This window comes from Halichoeres trimaculatus, unplaced genomic scaffold (assembly GCF_033239565.1).
Source record: "Halichoeres trimaculatus isolate MK-OKI-2021-1 unplaced genomic scaffold, fHalTri1.1 fHalTri1_scaffold_12, whole genome shotgun sequence".
Lineage (NCBI taxonomy): Eukaryota > Metazoa > Chordata > Actinopteri > Labriformes > Labridae > Halichoeres > Halichoeres trimaculatus.
In genome coordinates this window covers 15,371,373-15,398,502 of record NW_027437190.1, presented here as the reverse complement: position 1 = coordinate 15,398,502, position 27,130 = coordinate 15,371,373, and the positions used below count along the sequence as shown (strand labels likewise).

Sequence of the window (27,130 nt, the reverse complement as noted above, 5' to 3'; positions counted from 1 at the left end):
TCATCCATCGTTATCACAAACACACTCCTCTTCTGTTGCCATAGGCGAACACTGTCCACAAGCGCACCACCAGTTCGCATTGAGTCGTGGACGTGCTCCTGTTTGTTGTCCTCTAGCCAGCTCTTCGTCTCTCTCCCTCTGCATCCTTCTTTCATGGAGCTCCTCATCCGTGTGCTCAGGCTCAAACCGGTAAGGACAACCGTCAAACGTTTGTTTACCAGGTCAGCTCTGGCTCAGCTGACCCACCTGAAGACGGTAGACGAGCTGACTTTATGATAACACTGGCGATGGATGAAAAAATATAGCTGAAATGAGCGATTTTGCAGAGATTATGTCCCGCGCTGAAGCGCCCTTGCCGTGGCCCCCGCTAAGTGTGGCTAAAATCGGTTGGATCTAAATAACTTCTGAAGGACTCCGAGCTGCACGATGTTTGTCTGAGTGAGTATATGAACATGCACACACCTATAAATAAGGTCCAGGTGTCAAAAAACTGGAGTTGCCCTTTAAGTGAATCAGGCTCTGAATGTATAAAATAAAGCAAAGTAAATCCACCAAGTTCAACTTTGAAGTAGAGACTTCTGATCACTCTGTGGTGCTTTGAAAAGAACAGAGATGAGAACATTTTACGTTGATGTAATTGAATGAGTGGATTGTGCGGTCAACTCTGAGAAAGATGCTGCAAGTATTTTGTACACTCAGAACCAAACTCAAGCCAGGCCTGAGACACTGTCGAGACGTATTAATATTTAAGTTATGAAAAAAATTAGTAAATGGAAAACTGAAAGTACTCCTGCTGTTCTTTTTCTGTTTGGCAGCGCTGTCAGATAGTATTACTGTGTATTAGTATTACCAATTAATTACACAGTTGTATAGTTTTACAAATTTCAGCTGTAAGAAAAATCATGGAATCACAACTTGCTTAGTTCTGGTCTTTGAGGATGACACATCTCCTTTTGTTTTTCAAAATACTGAAATGACATTTATTTTATTTTTTTATGTTGCTGCAAAGTGTCTGCTCTTTTACCCAAAGGTAATGTGACGGCTGTATGCAGGTGCAGCAGGCGTGTTGTTCAGCCTCAGTTATTGTTTACTGCTTACAATTTCATGCTACGGTGTCAGACCTGATTTGTTTGACAACTTTTAAAAAATGTTTTCTCCTGTTGTACATGACTTGACGCTATAGTTTGTCTTCAACCAATAAAGGTCACTTTTGGTATCAATTTGTCAGAATCTGTCTTTTAACAACAAAAGCAACATACTTAGGTTATGAAATAACGAAATAGGGTTATGAAACAATGTTTACTCATTTTTGTCAAATTATATCCTTTAATCAACTTTGATTTAATTTTCATTTGTAATGAAGTCAATATTTGTAGTATATGATCCTAACTTTAAATCCTCTCTCCAAAGAAATGCTGCTTCACCACTGTGATCCCATATCTGAAACTATTACTATTATTGTAACCCCAGACCCCCCCCCCCCAAAAAAAAAAAAAGAAAGTATTTTACTACTGAATTGTCTACTGGGTGGTTTTAAAGACTATGTGCTATTTAAAGGCCTCAGTGCTGTTATTTTCCATCCATGGCATCAGGAAGATGCTCTGACAGATGAACTACAGTCTTCCAAAGGGGACAAAAAAATGGCATTTTTTCCCCAAGGTAAATTTTTTACCTTTATCACAATTTCTTTTGGTAAAATTATGCCGTTGGATAAGATTTTCCTTTGTATGTGTCCAGTGCTCACAAATACTGAGGAAATTTTGATACCTGTGGTCCAGGTTTGTCTAAAGCTAACAAAATATAAAGCAACCCACAGAGGTTTAAAAAGAAAGGAACTTCAATGAGCTAACTAGACATGGTATGATTTATTTTTTTGCTCTAAAGGCAAGCACAGTTGACTTGTGTACATTATACAAATAACTGTGAAGTGTCTTTAGTTGGAGGACATGGTGCTGCGGATCCAGGAGTTGTAGTTGCAGACCTTGGCGTAGACTCCAGGCTTGTTCCTCTGGGCACAGCCGTAACCCCAGGACACCACACCCTGCAGCTGACCATTGCACACAACGGGGCCACCAGAGTCTCCCTGTTAGGACACAGACAGAGAGGATCATGTTAGCAGACATGCTCTGATGTCAGGTCTGATCAATGGAGGTGTCAATGATCAGAAGAAGAAGAAGTTGGGTTGGTACCTGACAGGAGTCTTTGCCTCCCTCAAGGAAACCAGCACAGAACATGTTGGAGGTGATCTGTCCAGGGTAGGAAGACCTGCAGCTGCTGTCGCTCAGGATGGGAGCATCCAGACACCTCAGGCGGTCAGGGTAGTTGCCTGATAAGAGGTGAAGGAGAAAAAACCTGTGAATAACCAAACATTGTCATGTACCAGAGCTTTTTCTCATGCTGATTTTTAGTCTCTCACTGACTTCCAGAGCCGCTCATGTTGCCCCATCCAGAGATGAGACAGCGAGTGCCAGAGCCAGCACAGCTGGAGGGCAGGGACACGGTCCTGACGTAGCTGTTCAGGGTGGCGGGCTTGCTCAGCTTGATCAGCATGATGTCGTTGTCCAAGTTGCGGCTGCTGTACCTGGGGTGACGGATGACTTTGGCAGAGTTGATGAACTGCTCGGTGCCCTCATTGACAGCAATGTTGTGCTCACCAAGACGCACCTGGATGCGGCTGCAGAGACACACATGAGGATGAGACAAAGTTCCTGAAAGAGGACACTGATTCACTGTTTGAAGAGTGTTAGATTGGAGGAATAGCAACCAGAGGAGCAGCCTTGGGTTGTAGCTACGTCTGCGGCAAAGATTCAGTACATGTAGTTGGGATTAAGTGTTTTTCCTTACGACTTGTAGCAGTGAGCAGCAGACACCACCCAGGTACTGGAGATCAGGGAGCCTCCGCAGAAGTGGTAGCCAGAGTTCAGAGAGACCTGGTAGGTCACAGAGTTCTTTCTGCACTCATAGCCTCCAACAATCTTGTCATCTTCAATGGGAGCGGCATCTGACACAAGGATCAAATGTTCAAGTTCACTTTTGAAGGATTCTTTTTTTAATAGAAAATGCAGAAGTAGTTTAGGCTACAAAGAAATTGTCAAATCTTCATTCAATGTTCTGTCATACTCACAAGCCACAGCAAAAAGAGCAAGGAGAATGAAAGCCTTCATGGTGGACCTCGTTTGAGCCTTGGTGTCTGCTTAGCTGCTCTGCAGCCCTTTTTATACCCACTCTGGCCCCCTGTTATCTCACTAGCCAAGGGCACTTTTCTCTTTCTGCATAGTATGTGTGAAAACACATCTGGAGGACCAGGGCCCAATAAATGATGACGTTTCATTTTTTTCTGGTGTTGGCTGAAACACTTGCTTTTGTATCAAACCCCGACATAAGGAGCAGTTTTTACTGACTCTTTGAAGAAACAGAAAACTTTTCCACTTAGTTGTTTAAAAATAATAATAATAAAGCCCACCATATGAATCAATGTTGTCTAAACATCAAAGCAAACATGCTGAATTTAATGTCCTCTCTTGACTGAAGTTACGTCCACACAGACGTGCAAGAATGTCCATATTTTTTGACAGATCACATCATAATGACAGCTAGAAATGACACGAAGGCATTTGTACTGTAGGAGACACATTGTTGAGAAAAGAATTAAAAATAAAACCTTGTGGATAATTTTACAGGTTCATTGTCTAATCAATGTTCTTTTCTATAAAAACAAAAGTTGACAATTAGACACACAATGCCAAAGACAACTGTGATGACAGAGATGTAAGATGAACAATTGTTTGATAATGTGAGTCTTATTATGTCAGTCTGAAGTCCCTACCTTTAGCTTAAAGTTAATGACACAGATGTAGATGTATTTATTAGTTCAGATCTTTTTTTTTTTCATGGAAACCCTTAAACATTTCTTATTTATCTAAAAAGTAACTTTAAACCTTTTACTGAAATGTTTACATTCTTTAGAAATAGCCATTGTAAAAAAAAATATTAGAACCTGGAGGGACACCAAATAGTTTTTATAATAGCTCCATATAGAATGACTGTCTTAAATGCATACTGTCTGTGTTAATCAAAATGCTTATTACCTGTTATTAGCCTGTGATTAAAAAAAAAACATTAAAGAAAAAAGAGAGATCAAAACAAGTGTTTGATGGTCCAATGTTATATGCCAATTATCAAATGAAAACTCTGCAACACATACACATCTCCAGAGAAAATTGATAAACAAAAATCCAGAGTATTTTTTCTAGTATTTATAATACTTATCAGAAATTGTTGATGTCATGACACAAAAACTGATTCTTGGTATGACAGCAATGTTTCCAAACAGTATTTGTTTAGATTTCATTCTGTACCCTTGATGGAAGAAGACAACAATGCACTTTGAACTCAGGATATATCATATCTGTATTAAAACTTGGTGATGAATAATCAAGCAGTGTTCATTCAAGGTAAATGTTTTGCAATTTTTTGTTAAGTTTATATTAAAAGAAAATCAAGATATCAAATATTGAAATTTTTATGAATGAAGGAATCTTACGTGGTCATTTGCTAAAACTCCTTGTTTTATACTCCCTAAATCCTGTATGGCGTGTTGCCTCTTACGGGTATACATTTTTAAAATATTGAGTTGATTTTAGTTTTCTATCAGACCAGGGTTTTTTTTATTTCTAAGAGCAGCAAACAGCATGTATGTTCTTGTTATTTAATGTGTAACAAATAGCATAGAAAACAAGCAGTAACTGACAAGGGTTTTGGTCCTTTATTTTCAAGGAAACACTTCACTGTCGAACACTTCTTCACTTGCTTTGGGATAACACGTCTTTAGTTGGAGAGCATGGTGATAAGGATCCAGGGGCTGAAAGAGTCGTGCACAATGACCACCTGCACACAACAGGGCCACCAGAGACCCCAGTCAGAACATAAAGAATAATGTGAGCAGAGATGCTCTAATGTCTGGCTGGCGATCAGAGAGCCTCTGCTGAAGTGGTAACGAGACATTAGAGAGACTTTGTAGGGCACACAGAAGCCCCCAACAATCTCATCCTCAATGGGAGTAGCATCTGTATTAAAAACATTTTGTTTTAATAGAGATACATATCCCCTTTGAGCCAATGACATGATTTACTTGAAACTACATGAACAGAATATAGAAGAATTTACAGGCTGCTGCAAACATGTCAGTGATGAAGGTGTTTCATCATCGCAGGCAGCACCTACACACCTCGGTATCTTATGTGGGAATATATGTAAAGTCAAACTATGTTGTCCACAGCTGTTTATCTTAGTCCCTTGCAAAAAGATTCCCCAATCTATCTTGCACAATAAGTAAATATTCTCCCACCTGGGAAACAGCAGCATGCTCAAATAGGAGTGCACATGGATTTCCATGAAATGCTGACTGCCTACTACGAAAATATTAATAAAAAAACATGAATTCTTCTCAAACCATTATTCAAGGAAGAGGATTAGGGCCAACAAAAAATATACGTCCAAAATCTTGTTTTTCTTTGAATTCATTTATTTTTCTAAATAAATAAATAAAATTAAAAATATATTTTTAAAAATTGCACCTATTTTTTTTCTAGTGGCCCTAATCCTCTTCCGTAATTATTGCAGAAAAAGACGCAATATTGGTTGTTATATTCATATTATTGGTTGCAACTTGCTAAAACTGTTTTCTGATTATAATTAAATTTCATGTAGGTTAAAGATATTTTAATCCTAAAAGCCAAATAAGATAAAGTCGTACAATAGCTGCATGATGCGTGCACTGCCTCTGAGTTTTATTTTTCATCATTCACATTTTTAAGCATAGAATGTACTAATAATACTATCAATTATTAATTCATTACCGTTTTATTGACCATTTATTCGCGCAGTTAAATGGACGTCTGTCATCTGTATGACTAAGAAGAAAAACAAAACGCTACTGCCCTTCATTAGTTCTTTCCCCGGAATTGCCTTCGTTATCACTTAATTAACCATACTACATGTTGTAAAACATGTATGTGTGCACAACAGCTCTTCCTTCTGTGACCGCCTCCTCCAAACTTTGGCTGCTCCTGCACGCACCTCCTCAGTGACGCCAACACTGTGCGCCCGTCCTCGGTCTGTGTCGGCTGCTGAGCTAACAGCTGCAGAGATTGTGTTTTGTTTTTGTTTTGCCTACCATGTGCAGCTATCATGAGGTAAGACACACGACAGCCTCGGTGTCTGTTTCTTTCCCGCTGAAGAGTCGCTGGCAGCCCAGCCTTGCTGCTACTCCTTAAGCAAGAGTCGCTCGTTAGCTTACAGCTAGCTCCATTGCAAGATCAGCACCTAATGTATGCGGAATGCGCAACCATTGCGGATGTGGTGCAGACAAAATTGCGCATCGATGCGACAGAATACGGAAATCACCATCTCTGAGATAAACGAGAAAGCTCTTTATAAAACAATCCTTGGCTGTGAGCAGTGTTGTCTTTTGTTCTTGTAATTCAGCTCTGGAGGCGAGTCTGTATTCGGAAGTACCTCAGAGTTTGACAGCTGACGGGTAGATTAGATTTAGCTCTGCTACAGTATGCTTCCAACACAACATTTGTATTCCAGGCAGTTATATATTGAAATGAAAATTATATCAGGGAGTTACTGGCCCCAGCAGCTAGGCTTTAAAGTCTGCAAACTTTATTCTATAATCATACAAAAAGATTGTTTCCTTCAGTGAGATGTTGTAATGCCTGTGTTCATTTTTAAGGTACTGCAAAATAGACTTCATCAGTAACCTTAACTCTATGACATTACCCCATTCACAAAGCAGGGTTATGATAATCTGAGACAATCGTCAGTGGAGATGTATTTAACTGTAGGTTCACTCACACCTTGAACTAATGTTAATGGGGCAGCAGCTGTCAGTATCAGAAATGGCCCAGCAGTCAGTTCTGCCGTGAATCAGGTCTGACCCATGACTGAGTACTACGAGGAGGGGGGGCTGCTGTACGAGCAATCACCTCCCATGCACATCAAAGTGGAGTCTCCGGAGGGACCCTTTGGCGGGGGAGCCTCGGAAAACGGCTTCCCCAGGGAGGATGAGGACTCTGATGGTAGCTGTGACCAAAACAGTGGATTACCAGGAGGCCTCCCCTTCAATGTGGTAGTGGTGCACCCAAACATCATGGCACCGGGCATGTCCTCGGATGACCTCCTGTCAATTGAACAAAGTAAGCCTGACAGACTTTAATACTATGATTTGACAAGATGGGGCATTAACTTGTTAATTTGTGTTGGACATAATGTGTAACAGTACATTTGTATTTATTTGATCAACTTTAGTCAATAGAGTAATATAACACATTCTAAATAGGCATTATTGCATTGAATTCATTCAGATACGTACAGTATTATGCTATACTTGTAGATCATTTAGCTGAGTGAAGATATTGATAGTGTTGTTTTGTGCCTTGTCAGAGGAAGTTACAATGAAATATGTGTTGGGTTGGAGCAGTGTAAATGACATTTCTCTTCCTCACACAGTTCTATAACCTCTGCCTTATATTTTTCTTCATTTGGTCTATCCCGTTACTTTTCACTCCCCAGACAGAGCAATGTCCGCTGCTTTGGCTGCCGGTGGTGCAGGAAAAAGAAAAAGCCGTTTCAGTGGAGCAGAGCTGGAGGTGTTGGTGTCAGAAGTCACCCGGTGCGAGGGAGAGCTCTTTGGTCCTGCAGGGAGGCTCAGGCGGCGGGAGAGAGAGCGCATCTGGGCAGGAATCCTAGAAAGAGTCAATGCTGTTTCAAGAGTCCCGCGTACCCTCAGAGAGGTAAAGAAACGCTGGGACGACCTGAAGAGGCGCAATGGAGGCAGGCTTGCTGATGCTCGTCACCGCAGCTGTTACCTGCCATCCAGCAGAGGGGCCTCGATGCTGGGACGTCCTTCCCAGTCAAGCCCCAGGCTTCAACATGCCAGGCAAAAACAAAGTACCAGACCAAAGCCCAGTTTCCCATGCTTCCCTGACCCTGATACAGGTAAAAATAAGTGGAATGTTATGATAATGCAGCTGAAGTCTTCATGGATACAGAGATTACAGTGGTGACTTCATCTTATTAACTTTTCTTTTTGGCAGTTGTAGGAGTGGAGGGACCAGAAAGAGACGGCTTGGAGAAAGATGAGGACATCCCCGAGCGGGAAAGAGACATAGGAGAACCTGAGTGTGAGCCTGTAGAGAACAGCATGGAGGACAAATTGGGATTAGGACTGGGTCTGGGCATAGGACCACCCCCTTCTTCAGAACGATGGCTGCCCCCTTCACCCCTTTACAGTGCTCCTTTCCTTAATGGCAGCCCCCAGCCCACCAGTCCTCAGCCATCACTTGGAGCACAGCAGGGTCCTCTTGAAGCTCCTCCTCGGGGCTCTTGGCTTGAAGATGAGTTGCGAGGATTAGGGGAGGCAGCAATTCAACTGGGGAATAGGGTAGAAAAGAGTTTGCAGGAGTTTGGGGAAGGTTTCAGGCAGGACATGAGAACACTTGTCACTTCCCAAGAAGCACTAGCAGTTAGTCTGCAACAAAACAATGTCCTCTTGCAAAGGCTGCTTGGAGTGCTTGAAGCCCAGCAACAACCACAACCCCAGCAGCATCGTGTACAACAAGCACACCAAACACAATCATCTCAACAGCACCTACAGTCACAACCAGCTCAGCAGCAGCTACAACACATCGAACCACAGCAGCAACTACAGCAACAACAGCAGATTGAAGAACCACTGGAAACACAACTACAACATACTCAGCAGCAACCAGGGGTGGCCCAGCATCCAAACAATCAGTCAGCGGTAGCAGGAGTGCCTGCATCATCATCCCCTGACGTTCATGGCACTTTTCCTCCTGATCCACCCACAGACACAAATGTACAGAAGCCAAGGCGAGGAAGAGCTGTTGATCATAGGCGCAGAAGACGGCGCTGAAGTACTTACATGGACATCACTTTATGTGGTGTTTAAAAATGTGACAGGAAATTATGCTTTTTTCCTCTTGAAAATATTTTATATGAAGAATAAACTGAATAATCTGAGGTGTTACATAACACTCCCAATCAGTTACTCATATTACACCTAAGTATGTCTTCAGAGAGGACCGAGGTAGATAGGAAAATTAGACACATAACATAATAAGATGGCCTTAACATACGCTTGGAGACATATGTATTATTGTTCTCAAATAACTTTCTGAAAAAAAAGCTGGACTACACTCATGAATTTTAATGCCTGGACAGCACCAAGCTGTGGGTGCTGATGTTTCATATGCATGTCACTGTACAAGCTTAGCAACAGAACTATGAAGCTCACAATGCCCTCGATAGTTCAGATCTGTCAAAAATCTTCTGATACACTAACTACATCATCCTAAAGTACCTGTTATCTGCAGTTGCTACCGTATATAGTGGTTATACAGCTATTGTAATTACCTGCTTATATATGCTTGTGCTTTTTTAACAGTTCCATGGCTCTCCCGTTTTCCAGTTAAACCTGGACAATAAAGCTAGACTGTGTTCTGTTCCTGGTGTTTTGAAAAAAAAAGTACAATTGAGAAGTAGCTGGGTTTTGGTGGTCTGCAAAATGAGCAACATTTGGTCATTAAAATTGCCAGTCTTAAGACTTTAATCAATATGTTTCTGATGGGATTCCAACCATACATAAGTGTGTAGGGGCTATTTGTTATAAACTTGCATGCAGTATGATGGATGTCTTTGTAGATAGGTGCAAACAGATGAAAACAGCATATGGCAATTATCAAAGTAGTTTTGCACAAGCTATATTTTGTAGATAAGTACTGCTCTGGTGAAATGTTACTAAACCTTAATAAAAATCAGACATGGACTGTGAATGAATACCGAAGAATCATTGTGGATTTTTCAGGTTGCATTTGATATTAGTGTGATAAATTGTTATGCTGAAAAGTTTGCTTAATGTATAAAGTTGTGAAGAGCGCACTTGTGTTAAACAACAATGCCACAGCCGTAGTGGAAGATGGTCTCTTCAGTTTAATTACATTTACTGACTTGTTGAGGTACAGCTGATTGAAGGGAGCAAGACTTTTATTTTGAAAACCTAAACCGGAAATGAAATTCCCTGCCTACGCTTGCTAGCATGATACTTGTGTGTTCTTGTGGACAAGGGGGTGCATGGGGGAAACATGGCCGCTGTAGACCCGTCGGAGTCTCCAAAAAGACTGAATTCCCCTGCGGGTGAGGAGGTAGCGTGTGGGGAGAACACCGAGGCGGAGGAGTCGGTGTGCACCTTAAATCAGAAAGATGAAACATCTGCTAGTAAAACCACAGAGAGCCCCGACGAAGTGCAGAGGATCAGTCCTGGCAACGACGGCGGCTGCACTGCCAGCCATTCCGAGGTTAGTGTCGAGTCCGGTGCTGGAGCGGACCAAACGACATGCATTTCACCGGAAAATCCACCAACGGCCGAAGAAAACACCGAGGCTCCCGGCAGCGACCAGCGGGATTTCGACTGGTCAGAACCCGAAGATAATAAGAAGGAGGCGCCAAAACAGAAGCAGGAAAATGATATGTGCGGTATGCTAACATTGTTAATGTATTTTTATAGTTAGCTTTAGCTCTCAGGCTAACCTGAACCGTAGCTACCTCTCCCTGTTGCTACACAGTGCCAACTTTGCTAACGTGAATTCCCTAAACATCATAAACAGTGCTTTCTGACATCAGTTTAGGATGAAATGCTGTGATAGTTGTGCACGTTTTACAGAAAAGCCAGCTGCTCACTGTCTTAATCATTTTTCTTTCCCTGTGTGTGATGTGTTTTTCTCTAGACCTGAAAAATAAATCTGAGGGTGCTGAGGTACGGCAGGATACACATGTTGAGGATGATGATGATGATGATGATGAAGCTACAGATGATGCAGAGGAGATGTATGATGAGAAAGAGATCTCACATTCTGATGCAAAGCACACAGAAGAGCTGCTGGAGACTGAGGAGCTGATGGGAGAAGTTGATGGGATAGAGGACGCTGCTGAGGATGAGGATGAGGTACAGCAAGGGGAAGGGACTGATCTCAAAGTTAGGCCAAAAAGGTGTCGTTTGGTGTGTAAGGAGTGCGGGAAGAGGTTCACCCGACGTGAGACGTACAACCTTCACCGCCACTTTCATGCACATGAGGATGAGCTCACGCCCCTTACTTGCAAAGAATGCGGCCTTACTTTTCAGCACCGCAGCAGCCTCATTAAACACAGAAATGAACACAGGGAGAAGGAGGTGCAGCTCCTTATTCCAAAGAAAGAGATGCAGCCAATGGAGGTGGGTTGCTTTGAGTGTGCAGAATGTGAGAGGGCCTTCTCTACAGTCAGTAAGCTAAGAGACCATAACTGCTGCAATACTGTAGAAAAGCCTTACCACTGCCCCCTTTGCCGCCAAGACTTCCAGTTCAAGGTTTCCGTCACTAAGCACATGATGACTCACTCCCAGGAGAGCAACTTTACATGCCAAGAGTGTGGTCAAACTTTTCCAAACGCCACGGCCCTGCGCTTCCACCAGCGATCTCACACCGCTCTGAAACCCTACGAGTGCCCTGAGTGCGGCATGGTCTTCAAACACTACTCTGTTATGGAAGATCACCGTCGCAGGCACACGGATAACACGCGCTCTCACCTGTGCAACATCTGTGGTAAGACTTTCAAGTACAGCAGCCTCCTCCATCAGCATCAGTATCTGCACACAGGCCAGAAACCCTTCCGCTGCCCTGAATGTGGTAAAAAATTTGCCTTTGCCCAGAACATGAAGGCACACTGCCGCCAGCATAGGCAGATGGAAACCAACTTATCTACTGAAGAGGCTAGCAAGCAGGCCCCTTCGTCTCCACAGGAAGCTTTTAGAGGGCCGGGAAAGGAGAATGCACAGATTGAAGAACCCAAACGCTCATTTAACTGCCCTCTTTGTCCTCAGACATACCTGGTGCCAGCTAACCTGAGAGCCCATATGCTAGTTCATGAGGCTGAGTATGAGAAGTTGGAGAGAACACCCAGACCCCCTACTGAGATTAACAAAGTCTGGGATAAAGGACTCACCTGTCCCCACTGCCCAGGTGTTTTCCGGGATGAATCCACTTTAAATTTGCACCTGGTGACTCTCCACAAGTCTGTAGCACATTATGCAGAAGAGGTACCAGCCCCACCTAAAAAGCAGTTTATTCCCATGAGTAGTGGTAGTACTAGTAGTGTACAAGGAAAATGGAAAACTGAAGCTGTGAAGTCTTACAAATGTTCTGAGTGTGCAAAAACTTTCCGCCATCGCTCGGTGCTAGAGCTGCATATGCGCATACATTCCAAGGACAAGCCTTACCAGTGCAAGGTGTGTGGAAAAGGCTTTAGATTCAGTAGCTACTTACAGCAGCATCTCATTATCCATACAGGCAAGAAGCCATACAAATGTCCCGACTGCGGGAAGGACTTTGCTTTTATGCAGAATATGAAAACACACCAGAGGCTGCATCAGGAAAAACCGTTTCGCTGCACAAATTGCCGCAAAGGCTACAGCGACGAGACCCAATTGCAGCAGCACATGTTATCACACAATGGAGATAAACCTCACAAGTGTCACCAGTGTGACAAAAGCTTTGGATTAGCCTATCTGCTCCGTGATCACATGAACACACACACAGGGGAGAGACCCCATCACTGCAGTGAGTGTAACAAATCCTTTTCCTGGTTTAGCAGCCTGCTCGTTCACCAAAAGATCCATGCTCGCAAGCGCCAGAGTTTCAACCAATATAATTCTGTCCCCATGGTTGCTAAGATAAGAGGCAGGGGGAGGAGAGGAGGGAGACCTTGGGGCTGGTCTCGACAGTTAGGAGGCTCAGGGATGGTTAGTGCTCAGCCGACTCCATACCCAGTTTCTGCACTGAGAGATGCTGAGTTGCATAGAAGGGTGGTCCAGTCCCAGTCGTCTGTGCTCTCATCCCGCATGGATTTACAAAGCAGACAGCAGAAAGAGCCCTGGATACCTGACCTTCACCCTCAACCAGTGCAGTGGAAGGTAGATGGCGGAGAGGTAATGCCTGTTCCATCGTCACAGCAACAGACACAGTTTGAAAACCCACCACATTCAGGCCCACAGCAGCACCATCAGAGGAGTCCAGGCTGGGCAGATAGCCCTCTGTTAGCACACTCTGTTTCCACGTCTGCTCAGGGCTCGGAGGCATCACACGTAAAAGACAGCCCAGCTTCTGTCATCGGGTCTTTCCTGGCAGCTGGGCCACAGAAATCCAGCCCGTCAGCAGTGAGTGAGGTGGAGCTGCACAGGCAATCCAAGCCTGTTACTTGGAGTAGCCCACCCACATCCACCATGATAGCTTCCACAAGCTCTTTGCAGCATGATTTTTCTGTTCCGTCCTACATAGATGGTGCAGCTCTGTGGAGCATCAGACCAACTATACCTGTGAGTTCACAGAGCTCTCCAAATAAACTTGGTCAAGAGCTCCAACTGCCAAGATGGGCAAATGCCCCTGTATCAACACAAAAGGAGCCGTCCACACCTAAAAAAGAGGACAGTAGAGTGTGGGACCTAAATGATCCTCAAGGTATACCATCCACCCTCAGCCAGCCAGAGAAGCCGTGGAATGGCTGTGAACTAAAAAACCAGTGGGCTCCTGGCTTAGTGGGTGCATCCACGTCAGCCCAAATAGACCAAAGCAGTGCTATGCCAATTTCCACTCCTGTTCCTCATGGGGTAGGTAGCACCTTGTGGGATATTCAAACACCACCAAGTATTCCAAAGACAATAAACTCTGACAAATTAGTAAATAATCAAGAGTTTCAACTGCAGCAAAAGCAGGTTTCTGGCTGGGCCAATGTACCGAGCCAAACGTCACAAAAAGTTCCTATCTCCATTCAATACGAGCCTCATCGTTTTGGCCAGGGGATGGGAACACCAGTATGGGGCTTCCAAAGTAATTCTGTAGGTCCTCAGACACTTTTGGGTGCTGCACAGCTCAAGCCAGGGAATGGGCAGGAGCTCCAGCAACAGCCAATGGTTACAGGAACTCAAATTATCATAAATCAGCCTTCTCCTTTTTTCTCACCTCCCCTAGCTCCCATCCCTCCCCCTCTTGCTTTGCCCGGCACTCACCCTCTTCACTCTGTCGCAGTTGGTGCACTTCCAAGACCGCCACACCCAAATATTTTTTTCACACCACAGGCAGTCATGAGTGAGAGGCCACACATGCCACAGACCCTGTCCCTACCTCAGCTTGCCCCTCGGACAGAACCTCACAAACTTGGACCCCGCTTGCCTTTTGCCCCAGAACGGCTTCTTCAGTGCATGATATGCGGGTGCTCTCTTTCACGGGAGCTGGATCTACAAATGCATTACTTACAACATGCACAAGGAGAAATCTAACATTTCTGTAATAGCAACAAAACTTAATTATGTTTTTTTCCACATACAGTATGTTTATTTTATTCCAGTGGAACCTTTTTATTTAACCCTTAGTTGTTTGGTTTAGCCGGTTGAGAGGATGGGCATTAAAAAAGATAAAGTGAAACTTGATTAATTCTGCACACAGCCCATTTCAGGGTGTATATATGTGCCATTAATTTACTTTAACTGTCTTTAAAATGCGTAATGTCATCCAAATGCTTATCTGGTTTAAATACCCTCTGAAGGGTGCAGATTAAGAGGTTCTACAGTTTGCATTTCATTTATTGCCAACAGCATTTAGATTTAGACTAAATCTGTACTTTTATAGCTCTGTTCACATGTCCTGAACTATTTGAACTGTGTTCCTTCATGTACAGTATACTGTGTGCCTTTTATGAGTACAGTCTGCATGTCTGCTGTCTTTAGTTTCTAGGCCTAGTTTGTACTTCAAGTAGACTCAACACGATGACCTCACTCCCAAAATACAGAAACTATTTCCACCATCCTTTAAAGAACTGTTAGTTTTTGCTTTTGAGGAGGAGAGGGGAGGGTTGTTAGGCTCACAGATTAAATGTGTCATAACTTACAATGACAAGTGGACTGCAAACATTACAACAAGCACTTGCATTAAAAGGGGCCAATGTCTGAATATTTCACAAGTTAACTTCACATCATAGTAAATTTGGTAAGAGTTTGAGTATTTGTTGACAAATGGGATGTTTACATCATTTAACTATTGAGATTAATAACAAAAGGGAGAAAGTAGCTTCATAGCATAATTATTAAAAACACTGTTATTAAATAGATTTCACAATGCATAAAACTTTGATTAAGTGATGTTTTGTCATTTATTTAACAGCATAAGCAAGACAAAGATTAAACTGTTAACATAAAGTAGATGTTTTGCTCTGATCTGTTTTCTGAAGATATGTCATCACTTGTATACTTGACTATACCATTTTGAAGTCATTCTTGGCAACACTACTTGGCACCTACTGTAAAATGACAAGTTAAATACATTGTGCATATTTGAGCAAGTATTTGGACTGGGAAGTATTAATGCCTATAAAGTTAGGTCCAGTTTTGAGTACAATTCATTGTGTTTATTTGTGAATACTGAATGACTTCATTCCATAACAGTAGATTTAGCTGAGTACAAAATCCTGTTTCCTCTCACATTTAAAGGGCATTTTGAGTAGCTTTGGTGGCCCAAAAAACTGACTGACAAACTTCATTACTACTGTAAAATATACACATGGTCCATTTGTATAAAAATATGTCCCTGTGTGTCTTGACCTTCAGCGTCTTCATTAACATGTGCCCTTCTACCTCTATCCACTGTTAAGCATGGAAAGAAATAGAAATTTCTCATGATGTCTACATATTGGATTAAATAAAACTTGCCTTTGATTAAGATTTTGTATTGTGTTGTTCTGTTGTTATTTGAGGATATTAACTGCATAATGCACCAAGATCAATGAAAGCAAATTATGTAGCAAAAAAAAAAATCAAATTTACTGATTCTAACAGCCTAGAGGTGATAAAACGTTTTCAAATGCTGGTTAATTTGCTTTGCCTTAAAACACTCACCTTTTTATACAAAATAAGTACTAATGCCATTTAGTAGTATGTATTTGTTGGAAAACTTAAAATGTGCGGTCCTGTTTTTCCAGCGAATGTTTCAATGTTTGTTATTTTTTGTCTTGATAACAACAACAGCAACAACAACAATAATAATAATAATAAATATGATAACAATAACTATAATAATAATAATTATTATTATTATTATTATTATTATTATTATTATTATTATTATTATTATTTGTGTATCTGTGTTCGATATGTAAACGTTTTCTTTAAATGAAATATCGACGAAGAAGAATTCACTTCCGGTGACCGATGCCCTGCCATCAAGCGCAGATGTGTAAGCGCGAGGTAGAAATCCATACAGTCCATCTTCATCCTATTTTTACCGATTTTTTTCTTAAACGTGTTATCATAAGGAACGAGATGCGTGCATTAACTTTTCATTTTTGCCCCGTTTTGATATGATCGTGGCGGTTCAGTTCAAGATACGTTGCACTACAGTGGTGCTGTGAAGCTAACGAATATTAGCCAGAGCTGGCTAGCAAACAGAGCCAAGATGGACGAAACTGCTGCTGCTCCTGCGGTCAGACAGGACGGAGCTGGAAAGAAACCCCTCCATGAAGACTTAGCATCTGGAGAAAGCATGTGTACATCGGCTGAGGACACTGCCGAAAGTAAGGATATAGCGGCCCTTATTTAGATATGAACTAAACTACAACCACACCGGCATAGTCAACCTGCTACTCTAAATTTTAGTGTAGACACGAGACGTGTGTGTATGAGTGATATGTTGTGTTGAAGTAATGTTAGTTAGATAGGTGGTTATGCTTTTAATGACTAAACTCGACATCATTTGATTTCTGATTGTCAGTTGTTCCCATTAAAGTATATGACGTATATAATGTGTATTTTTGCATTGATGCCTGGTTGAAAAGTGTTCAGTTTATTGAGTGTCTGTATCAGAATGTGATCCCATGCCGCAGATGAATTTAAGGAAAGTGTCAGCTGTCTTTCAGTTGGATGTTATCATGAGGGACTCTATAGTCCTGTCATATTACCTTGTATGTTATCTGAAATCTGAGTGCTGTCTTTTTGATTTTTGAATGTTGTTATTTAATAATCTTTACAGGAGCGTGGTATGTTCCCACATTTCCACAGGTTTTTTTTGTTGTGGTTGGGTTTCTTTCTTTCTTTCTTTTTTCCAAAATTAGGCCCTATGTTTTCATGTTAACTTTTTCATGAATTTATATCAGATTTTATCCCCCTTTCTCCCAAATTGGTAGCCAATTACACCCAACCTATTACCTACGATAGCAACCGACTTCAGATGGAATGCAACTTTCAGCTTAATCTGGGGCATCCATCTCTTTATTTATTTCATAAATAAAATAATAATAAAAATACCAAACTCAGGAGCATAGAAGCCTCAGATTGACTGACTTCCCCTCAGACACCCTTTATGATCAGCAGTTTCTCTCTTTCCTTGTAATAACTATGACTGTAACAATTTCTGCTGCTGCTTATCAAAATAAAATAACTCCATTTATTCATTTATTCAAACATTGATTCATGCAAATCAAATCTTGTGGAGGATAGGGCTTAAGTTAAAGGGAAATGTACGAAGATAAGACCTAATTTTTAAAATGTGGTAACATGGGCGTGACCCCACCTCTACAGGTGGTTCACATAATTTATGAATATTTAATCGTAGTTTATAAATATCACACAGTAGAGTCCGTTTTCTGAGAATATTAATATATGCAATCATACACCATCAGAGAAAAAACCTAATTCACAGAACAGAAACCTAATAGGCAGTTCTATTTTCACTGGAACCTGCAATGACCTCCTGTTTTTACCTCTCTGTCTTTAGGCATTCCAGTTTTCTGCTGTCAGGACTGTGGAGAAGCCTTCAGAGAGGAGGCAGCCTACACAGAGCATCGTCAACAGCACCTGCAAGAGAGCACGCATTTAGGCAAACAAATTGATGGTTTTCATGGTTCATCAGTTGAACCAAGTGAGTTACACTCAACCATGGTGGAGAGACATGGAGAAGCTTTCCAGAGACAGCCCGGTGTTCAACCAAATCCCGGAACAACGAATCCACCCAGCTATGAATGTCCTGAGTGTGGGAAATGTTATGGAGTGCTTGGACACTTTCTCAATCATCAGCGTTCGCACAAACAGGCCTCCAAATCAGTTTTTCATGACCTTGAACATTTGAAAAAAAAGTCCTTTCAGTGTGAGTCCTGTGGTAGAAGTTATTCTCGAGCTTCAGCTCTTGATGCACACCGGCGCTGTCATGAGGAAAAGTTAATAAAGGCACGAAGCAGGAGTTCAGGTGATGCAGTTCAGGCTGAGGAGTCCACAGCTGAAGTCAAACCAGAGGAAACCCAGACGGAACTGGCTCCAAAAAAAACATTCAAGTGTTCTTGTGGGAAAGAATTTGCCTCTTCGATGGCCCTTAAAACACATCAGAGATTTAGCCACAACAGTCTGTGCACTCGAGAGTACCCGAAAGAGAAACCAAAGAAAGTTTGCAGTGGATTTCACTGCAGTGAGTGTGATAAGATGCTTTCCAGCCAAATAGCCCTCATCAACCATCAGCGATGGCATTCCAATTGTTCAAGTGATCCTTCGAAAAAGTTCACATGTGAATTATGTGGAAAAGTATTCTTGACTCTAAGTTTCTACTACAGGCATCAACGCACGGTGCACAACGACGAGGCCCCAGCAAAGTCATTTCTTCACCAAGTGTGTCAGCTACAGAAGAAAGCATTTGAATGTAAAGACTGTGGGCTGAAGTTTTCCAGGGCTTCGGCACTTCACTCTCATGAGCTGCATCACACAGATCATTTCAGGGAAACGGAGACAGGACGTCGGTCCCTCCATCCTCCACAGTGGAATACTCCAGAAAGTGAAACAAAGGGTACAGAGCAGGAACAAAGGAAACCAGAAGACACTGTGCTTTTCACAAGTACTGCTGAACTCAACGAACTCAAAACAAATGAGTCGGATGAAGACGTTGAGTGCTATGGACCTGGGGACTTCAATGTTCAGGTGATAAGTGCAAGTGAATCTGAGGATGAGCCTGTTCAAGACCTGAATCCTGATCTAGAGCTGCTCTGTGAATCAGACCAGGAGCAAAGAGATGACTCTGAAACTGGACCTTTGCCCGGCAGAATCTTTTCAAAACCAGAAATGGATTTGAAAATTGTACAGATTGACTTTGAGCAAGCTGACGGGCAGTGTGCCCCAATAGAGAGGGGGGCAGAGAATAATTCAACTGAGGAAAGATTTGATTGCCCTGATTGTTACCGTTGGTTCACTAGTGCTTCATCACTGCGCGTTCACAGAATGTGGCATGGCATTCGTAAGAGGAGACACCAGGCTCAAGGTCAGTCAGAGGCAGTTCACACATGCAACACATGTGGCCACGAGGCCGATAGCTTTGCATCACACTGCAGTCACATACAACAGTGCAAAAATCAAAACAATGATGTCATGTACCAAACAGAGGGATCAGAAAAGAGAAACTTAACATGCAATGAGTGTGGTAAATGCTTCTCAAGGTTATCTGCTTTAGTCTCACATCAGCTGCATCACCCTAAAAGAAAACAATTCCAATGCCCTGACTGCATGATGTCTTATTCTTACGCTGCTAGCTTGTTTAATCACATGAAAAACTGCTCTGCACAGAAGAAAGACGTCATTTCTGGCACTAAAAAAGGGTACAACCCAAAGAAAACCCTGCTAGGCCCTAAAATTTATCATTGTGAACAGTGTGGGAAGGGTTTTTGGTCTCTGGGAGCTTACTCCCATCACAAGCAAAATCAGGCTCAGTGTGTGGATTTGAGGCTCAGGAAAGGTGTTGTAGGTTCTTTGCACATGATTAATGGACACTCGCGCTCCAGCGTGAAGGTTGCTTGTCCAGTATGTGGTAGAAAGTTCCGTCACAAGGGCATTATGGCATTACACATGCGGAAACATGAAAATGGGAATCACAAATGTGAGCTCTGCAACAGGTCATTCCGTCTTTTTTCCAGCCTCCTCAGACATCAGGTAGTGCATAGTGACCAGTTGCTCCCGCCTCCTGTAAAGTCTTTCCAATATCAGGTGGAGCAGTTGAAAAAGAACACGTACAGCTGTCCTGACTGTGGGAAGCTGTTTTCACGGGCCAAAGCACTTCAGTTTCACATGAAAAGCCATGGGTATGAGACTGGTCACTCGCCATCATCACCCGGATCTTCCGTTACCCTTGAGGATCTCCAGTGTGCGACATGTCTTGCACATTTTAATAACAAAGCCTCTTTGAAGGCTCATCAGAAACTTTGCATTAAAAGAGACAGTCAGGGTGTTAACTGTATGGAAGATACCTCTAAAGATGATACTTCTAACCTCCCCATGGAGGTCCGCACACTGGAAACCTCTGTCACAAAAGTTGAGCTTGAAACAGACTTAGAGGAGAATAAGACAGGAAGTGAAAGCGGTATTAGCAAAGAAGAAACAACTAATTTGAAATACAAATGCAAAAAGTGCGACAGAAGCTTTTCAGTGATTGGAGCTTTAAATTTTCACAAAAGAATTCACGTAGAGAGTTACAAACCTCTAAAACCAAAATTGTCTGTAATGTTCAAGAAGTCTAAACAGGAAGACACAACTAAAGGTCTGTTTCACTGCTCAGAATGTGGGAGGAGATTCATGTCAAACTCAGCCCTCGGCTCCCACAAAAGATGGCACAAAGAAAAGAAATTGTTGCGGTCCTCGCCGAAAGATGATGATTTGAAGTCTCTTAGCAACAAGACAGAGAGTGGACCCTTTCAGTGCAACAAATGCGGCAAGCAATTTTTTAATCACTGTGTTCTTCAGCGCCACCAGATGTTTAATCCCCAGTGTCAGATCAAACCTGAGCTAGAGTCTGAATCAGAAAAGATCACAAGGAGCAGCAGCACTCTGAGAAATCCAGAGGTGTCACTGCTAGCTGCTGGCAGTGAAGATGAGCAAAGTAAGACTCATCTTCAAGGAGACCATCCGGGCTTGGCTGAGCCGGTCCAAGAGCAGGTGGACATGACTGTTTACAAGTGTGAGTCAGTGTCTTCAAACCTGAAGCTCAAAGTTCACCAGTGCCCCCTCTGCAGTCTGACATTTGCTAAAGCAAGAGGACTGCGCGCTCACAGATGGCAGGTTCACTCGAAGGGGACTCAAAGTAGAAGTAATGTCGTTTTGAGTGTAAAGAAGCCTTTGATCATACACACTGGTGATCCTTCAGTGGTAGAAAGTGATGTGGGGGAAAATAACCCTGTTAGTAGAGGAGAGAAGAAAATTAAAATGGACCCCTCGCCTGTGAAGTCCATCTCATGCCTCAGTAGTGTGAAGCAGAGCAGTACTGCAGCTGCCATCTTTGACCATAAGAAGGTGGGCATGGAGGGGAAGCATGGGTCTAAACAAGAGATCCTTACTCCTGACACCCCAGCAGAGATTCCTCCTCCTGTCGGCCGCTTGTCTGAGCACACAGCCAAATGCCTCTTCAAGTGCGATAAGTGTGGGAAAGCTTTCCAGACAGAGGAACAACTGGGAGGCCACAAGGCTAAGGCTAAGAGCCGACCTTATTGTTGCGCCCTGTGCTGCCAAGGCTTTTGGACTGAGAGTCAGTTGCAGCAACATCTGGCCTGGCACGATGAAGTCCGCTGTCGTCTCCCAAACGAGGTCCGCTTCAGGCTCAGCGCTGCTCTGACCTCGAAGCCTCTGAAACCCAACCTGGCCTCAGCTGGCACCAAAGGGAAGTCCACTCCCATCAAAGCTGACAGCCTGTCACAGAACAGCCACAAGTGCCAACACTGCGGCAAAGCTTTTCTGTCACCATCTGCTTTACAGAAACATGAAACTCAACACTGTAATGACTCGTACCACTGCTCCATTTGTCCCAGGACGTTCAGTGAAATACAGGACCTTATTGATCATCACCAGGAATGTATCGGTGATTACAAAAAGTTGAATGATGCCCCTGCTGCTGCCTCATCCGGAGATACCATGGGCCTTACTTGCCTTGAATGTGGAACTACTTTTTGTCAAGAAACTGATTTTCACCAGCACTGCACTGAACATGGCCGTGGAGTGTTTTAGGCTGAACAACCTGAAACTAACAGAGATCAGAGGAAGACAATGTAGATTGTAGATTTTTGTTAACTTAGAGTTTGCCAAATGACTCTTTACAAGACTCTTGTGTTGGTCTGCTTTCTCCATCGATTGTATATTCAGGATGTTAGGAATCATTTTGGTGCCCAGGGTTTTCGCCTACACTGGATTGATGTCTGTGTAGAAATGGTAAATCTCATGAATTGAGGGTTGTAGCTATCATTTGATTCAGCTTATTTGAACAGATCTCTTGGACCTTGTTAATCACTGGCTGATGTATGGTACTAATATCTAGGCTTTAAAAATTGATCTAGAAACATCATGCATGTAACTTATATCCTAGAGAGCGAAAGTGACTCTTCTTTTTATAAAGCTTGAGAAGAAATTGAAGGAATTCAGCACAAAAAGTGCGCTTACATTTTTCTTTTCTCAGCTGACTGAAATTTGGAGAATTCGTAGCGTTCTTTAAGGTTTGTTCAGAGACACATGGAAGTGAGCACCATGGATGTAATTTTCTCACAGAAATGGGCTGAGGTTTAAGTCAGATGCCAGCTGAAATTAAACCTCATCATGTGGTTGTATGATGTATGAAACATACTGAGTATTATTTGATGTATAAACTCCCGTCCTTTTCTTTCTGTTAGATGTTGTGAGAGGAGTATTTAGTATCTAAAACTTAACTAGTGCTTTCACATAGAGGAGTTGTTCATCTAGACTTGTAAAGTAAAAATGGTACTTGTACTGTAGAAGAAATGTCACTTTATTATATTCATATTTAATTTCTTTAGGTGATCGTATTCCCTTTAGACTACTTGTTGAACTTGCTGTATTTGAAACAAAGAGGAAATTCTCCTAAAAGTAAGAATAAAAGATAAATTTTTGCCTGAAGTTCTGAGGTGCTTCATTAATACATTTTCATTTGAGTTGATTTACTATCTTTTCCCTGATTGGTTCTGTTGTTCAAATAAGTCCATGGTGTTAAATTTGTTTTGACAGTGTTACACAAACTTTGGGGACTTTATTAGTGTTCTTAGGAAAAGTCTCACTTCTAGATATGTTCCTTATAAAGGCTAAAAGATGGGCTAAGCTGTTCAGTCCAGCTGCAGTTATTCTGCAGTGGTCTGTTCTAACTTGAGAGTCTATTAACATAATGAAGAGTGAGGTTATGAGTGAAGCTCTGCTTGGTAGGACATAAACAGTATTCACTAACATTACAAGTTACAAATACGCTTTAGAGCACCGGGCACACTGAGTAGCACTGCAAATAGCAGTCTACTAAACTATGATACATACTGACTTTACAAAGTTTCCTTGTTGTCATGTTTCAAATAATAACGCTAGAACTGTTGATACCTTACCTTGTCGCTACATATCAGGTGAAAAGTTGTCTTGAACAAAAAAAAAGTTTGCTTAAAAAGGAAATCTAGCCTCCATTTATTTTTTGAGAGTCATGTCCCCACAACAGTTGGTGCAAGTGCACATTGGAAACTGGAGTCTATACCCCCCTACAATCCCTTAGTACAATCCCCAAATGAGATTTTAAGTATGAAATTGACACCAGACGAGGTCATTCTAATCTAAATTTCAGGAACTGGAAAAATAAAGCATGTTTTCCTGCTCTGTCCTTAAACTGTGACTGAAACTGAAAGTGATGTAGCAAAGTGAGGCTCACTTATATTCACACTGTACACATGTGTTGTATCCTCTGTTCATGAATCATTTTCAAGTAGTTCGTTTCCTGGTTTAATTTTTCAAAGCATTACTTTTGACATTTTTTTAAGTTAACAAAAGCAAAATATCAAAACTTGGAGTTGAAATATTTGCTGGTAAATTTAGAGTTGTTTGTCGAGGTTTAAAAACACACACACACATACATATTTTTTGTTTTGTTTTTTCTTTAGGCAAACAGGTCAGCTATGCCTGTACCAAATGTGGACTGAAGTTTACAAACCTGATGGTCTACAAGAATCACCTTCAACTCCACCTTCTGGCTGAGGAAGAGGCTGGGAAGGGAGAGGACAAGAGTCCTGCAGCACAGCTGGACTCAGGGGCAGTGAACGATGGTGCAGACAAGGATGAACACACAGGAAGTGATGCACATCCCTCCACCACAAGCAGCTCAGTGGAAACACCGGAGGCCAGAAATGACGGCCACTGGAAGAGAAAGACACCTCGTGCTTGTTCTGTGTGTGGTAAAGTTTATCTGTACCTCAATGCATTGTTGAAACACCAGTGTGAGCATGCCAGTCCAGATCCTGCGGGGAGGTACGTCCAGAAAGAGGGGAAATACGAGTGTCCAGTCTGTGGGTTGGGAATTACAAGGAAAGCTCGGCTACGTGCTCACATGAGAGCCCACAAGGTAAAGCTATCTCTAAAATGTGATGAGTGTAACATAACCTTCAAAACTGAAAAATCGTTTAAGAGACATTTAGAGCTCCACAAACTGAAACCGTTTTGGTGTTTGAGTTGCTCCAGAGGGTTTTCCTGTAAAGAGTCACTGGAGAAACATCTGCAGGATCACGATCCAAAAAAATTCAACTGCAATGTCTGCACCAAGAGCTTTCGTTACCGCATGCAGCTCATGTATCACATGAACACGCACACAGGAGCAAAACCTTACCAGTGCGCAGTCTGCTGGAAAGGTTTTGCCTATCCTGGAAATGTGATTTCACACCAAAAGAAACATCATAAACATGGGTTCATTAAATCTGCAAAACATGCAAAGAGGCTAGTGATGAAAAAGCAGAAACAGATTGGTGCCAGTCGTCGAAAGATAAGGGCTGCATGCATAAGTAAGCTGCCAAAGAAGGGACATTGGATGGAGTGGCGCAGAGGTAAAAAGACATGGGAAGATGCCGAGTTAAGGGAAAGTGTACAGGACAAAGACGACAGCCCTGAGCAGACGGAGCATAACTGCAAGATGGCGAAACCGCTGGGCCTTGCTGCTTTGAGATCAGAAATGTTTCAGCCACAGAAAGAGCAGCAAAATGGCCAGAAGGAGACACAAGACACAATCATGTATGAGGATCACAAGTATTGGGAATGGGAGTGCTGTGTTTGTGAGATGGGCTTTGATGGAGTAGCAGAGCTGCATATGCATTATATGAAACATGCTACTGGAGAAGTGCCGATCCCACATGATGACTTCAGGGGCTGAAAGCTCACAGAAGCATTATTCCCAATCTTATTTCAATCATGAGTAACATCTCTTAATAATGACTACAATTATGTTTCTTTTAGTGCACCATGCCCCCTGTGCTTAGATCATTGTTAGCCCTAACCCTTTGCTTTAGACTATTGTGTACAACTATAAGGAAGCCTTAACAGCCTGATGCAATGAGATTTTACTTGTTTTTTGTTCTGTATCTTTTTTACTTAGTAGAACTAACAGAAACTGACATGTATGGCTGAAGTAAATCTACCTCCATCTGTTTCTGAACTCTAATAAAAACTATGATGAATTTCCTCATTCTGTTTTTCTTTCTTATCCTCTGGAAAATTTATCTATGAGCCCTCACTGTTTCATCAGTCAATTTTAATTGTGCTGTTCAAAACCCAAGCTGAATCTTACTTTGTAAGCAAAACAGAGAAATTGAGACTGTGAAAGGTGCAAACTCTTATTAGAAGCCATTTTGTCTGGAGCGAATGGATAATTATTATATTAATAAATTTGATACCTAATGCATCCTGTCTCACAAAGTGGTGAACTTCTGCTCATCTTTCTCCTTTTTATTCTATTCACTTTGGATCTCTTCCTCCAGGGTTATGTTTGCCTTTTTTGTTTCTTTAGATTTCATTCTTTCCAGTGTGAAACACGGCAGGTTGTGAAGAATTAAGGAAGCTGGTAGAAGAGCAGTGTGACAGCAATAAGTTCCCAGATGACACCACTGGTTCTAGTACTACTAGGAAAGGCTAGAAAACAAGGGGGCACCTGTTTTTAAATTTTAGATTATTGTGTAAATAAGTTAAACAGGCTGATTGATGTTATACCATCGCCTCAGAGCCAAGAACATAGATACCATACTGTGCTTATTATGTTTAGAGAAAGCAACTTTTCCATTTTATGTACATTAAAGCTGCAGCAGCTGTGTGTTGCCTTTGTGGTAAGCAAATTGATAAATCTTAGGCTCAGAACCATGAGTTGATATACAAAGGCACTGCAGTAAAAATATGACTTTTTTTTTGATTATGACATTTTTCAGAGTTGTTATTTATCAATAGGGGAGAACGGGGTAAGTTGAGCCTGTGGGTAAATTGACCCACCCCTTGTCTCTGGGAAACGGTACGAATCCGTGGTCATATGACTCTGGATTTAGTTAGCCGGCCTCATTTCAGGCTCTCTCTAGTGAACAGAAGCACAAGTTTAAGTGATAAGTAACTTTTATTCTCTGAAAATTATTTTTGCATGTCGAAGTAAATTTTCAACATATCAAGAATAATGACTATAAACTCAAAATAATTTTAACTATATTTTAAAACATACATCAAATGTGTTGCTGAACTATCTGTAGCTGTGTCCCAATTCAGGGGCTGCAGCCTACGGAGGCTGGATTTGAAGACCGATTACGTCACAGCGGTGCGTCGGAGGCTGTCCCAATACGGAGACTCCTCCAAATGCGGCCGACGAATCTGTCCTCCGTTTCGGGGGCCGCGAAGGACGGGTTTGGTGAATCCTTCATAGCCTCACATATCCCAAGATTCATTGCGTATGAATGCCGAACATGATGGACACGGCCGAACTCCAAAAGGAGTCCTGATTTATACAGATATGAAGGATTTCTGGCAACAATTATGTGATTGTGTTTCTAAAACGTGAAAGAATATTTGGTTTTTCCGTGTGAAAATGTGTTGTTTGGGCTCTTTTCAAGTAATATACTGTGGAAAAACAGTTCTTTATGAATCTTCTCATTATTTTATAAAAATATGTCCATAAATGTAAATTCTCTTGGGAAAAAAAACTTACTTTGAGTTTTTATTTATTTATTTATTTAT

At 42.0% G+C, this 27,130-nt stretch overlaps 4 protein-coding genes across 5 annotated transcripts; 3 read left to right on the top strand and 1 right to left on the bottom strand.

Moving 5' to 3' along the window:
* Positions 1-1,933: 1,933 nt before the first annotated feature.
* Positions 1,934-3,251, bottom strand: prss1 (serine protease 1). The gene is made up of 5 exons (XM_074682717.1): positions 3,125-3,251; positions 2,845-3,001; positions 2,421-2,674; positions 2,190-2,326; positions 1,934-2,083 (listed from the first exon to the last, which is right to left on the bottom strand). The coding sequence occupies exons 1-5, from the start codon at positions 3,162-3,164 to the stop codon at positions 1,934-1,936; spliced, it is 738 nt and encodes a 245-aa protein (XP_074538818.1). The 5' UTR covers positions 3,165-3,251.
* Positions 3,252-6,079: 2,828 nt separating this feature from the next.
* On the top strand, positions 6,080-9,864 carry LOC141801449 (uncharacterized). The gene is made up of 3 exons (XM_074684503.1): positions 6,080-7,202; positions 7,579-8,004; positions 8,103-9,864. Exons 1-3 carry the CDS (start codon positions 6,947-6,949, stop codon positions 8,939-8,941), a joined length of 1,521 nt encoding a protein of 506 aa, XP_074540604.1. The 5' UTR covers positions 6,080-6,946; the 3' UTR covers positions 8,942-9,864.
* Positions 9,865-10,124: 260 nt separating this feature from the next.
* On the top strand, positions 10,125-15,812 carry LOC141800284 (uncharacterized). The gene is made up of 2 exons (XM_074682716.1): positions 10,125-10,560; positions 10,812-15,812. The coding sequence occupies exons 1-2, from the start codon at positions 10,170-10,172 to the stop codon at positions 14,390-14,392; spliced, it is 3,972 nt and encodes a 1,323-aa protein (XP_074538817.1). The 5' UTR covers positions 10,125-10,169; the 3' UTR covers positions 14,393-15,812.
* A 506-nt stretch (positions 15,813-16,318) lies between these two features.
* On the top strand, positions 16,319-25,677 carry LOC141800786 (uncharacterized). 2 transcript variants are annotated; one of them, XM_074683571.1, is made up of 3 exons: positions 16,319-16,677; positions 17,877-19,400; positions 24,040-25,677. In XM_074683571.1, the coding sequence occupies exons 1-3, from the start codon at positions 16,560-16,562 to the stop codon at positions 25,293-25,295; spliced, it is 2,898 nt and encodes a 965-aa protein (XP_074539672.1). In that variant the 5' UTR covers positions 16,319-16,559; the 3' UTR covers positions 25,296-25,677. The 2 variants fall into 2 exon arrangements, with proteins under 2 accessions (XP_074539672.1, XP_074539671.1); XM_074683570.1 differs by lacking the exon at positions 24,040-25,677 and having other exon boundaries at positions 17,877-23,011.
* The last annotated feature ends 1,453 nt before the right edge of the window (positions 25,678-27,130 follow it).

Coding starts and splice junctions, on each gene's coding strand:
- prss1 (XM_074682717.1), bottom strand. CDS start 3,164: ATGAAGGCTTTCATTCTCCTTGCTCTTTTTGCTGTGGCTT. Junction 3,002..3,124: donor TGCTCTTTTTGCTGTGGCTT/GTGAGTATGACA, acceptor TCCTTGTGTCAG/ATGCCGCTCCCATTGAAGAT. Junction 2,675..2,844: donor GCTGCTCACTGCTACAAGTC/GTAAGGAAAAAC, acceptor GTGTCTCTGCAG/CCGCATCCAGGTGCGTCTTG.
- LOC141801449 (XM_074684503.1), top strand. CDS start 6,947: ATGACTGAGTACTACGAGGAGGGGGGGCTGCTGTACGAGCAATCACCT. Junction 7,203..7,578: donor CCTCCTGTCAATTGAACAAA/GTAAGCCTGACA, acceptor TTCACTCCCCAG/ACAGAGCAATGTCCGCTGCT. Junction 8,005..8,102: donor CTTCCCTGACCCTGATACAG/GTAAAAATAAGT, acceptor TCTTTTTGGCAG/TTGTAGGAGTGGAGGGACCA.
- LOC141800284 (XM_074682716.1), top strand. CDS start 10,170: ATGGCCGCTGTAGACCCGTCGGAGTCTCCAAAAAGACTGAATTCCCCT. Junction 10,561..10,811: donor GCAGGAAAATGATATGTGCG/GTATGCTAACAT, acceptor GTTTTTCTCTAG/ACCTGAAAAATAAATCTGAG.
- LOC141800786 (XM_074683570.1), top strand. CDS start 16,560: ATGGACGAAACTGCTGCTGCTCCTGCGGTCAGACAGGACGGAGCTGGA. Junction 16,678..17,876: donor GGCTGAGGACACTGCCGAAA/GTAAGGATATAG, acceptor CTCTGTCTTTAG/GCATTCCAGTTTTCTGCTGT.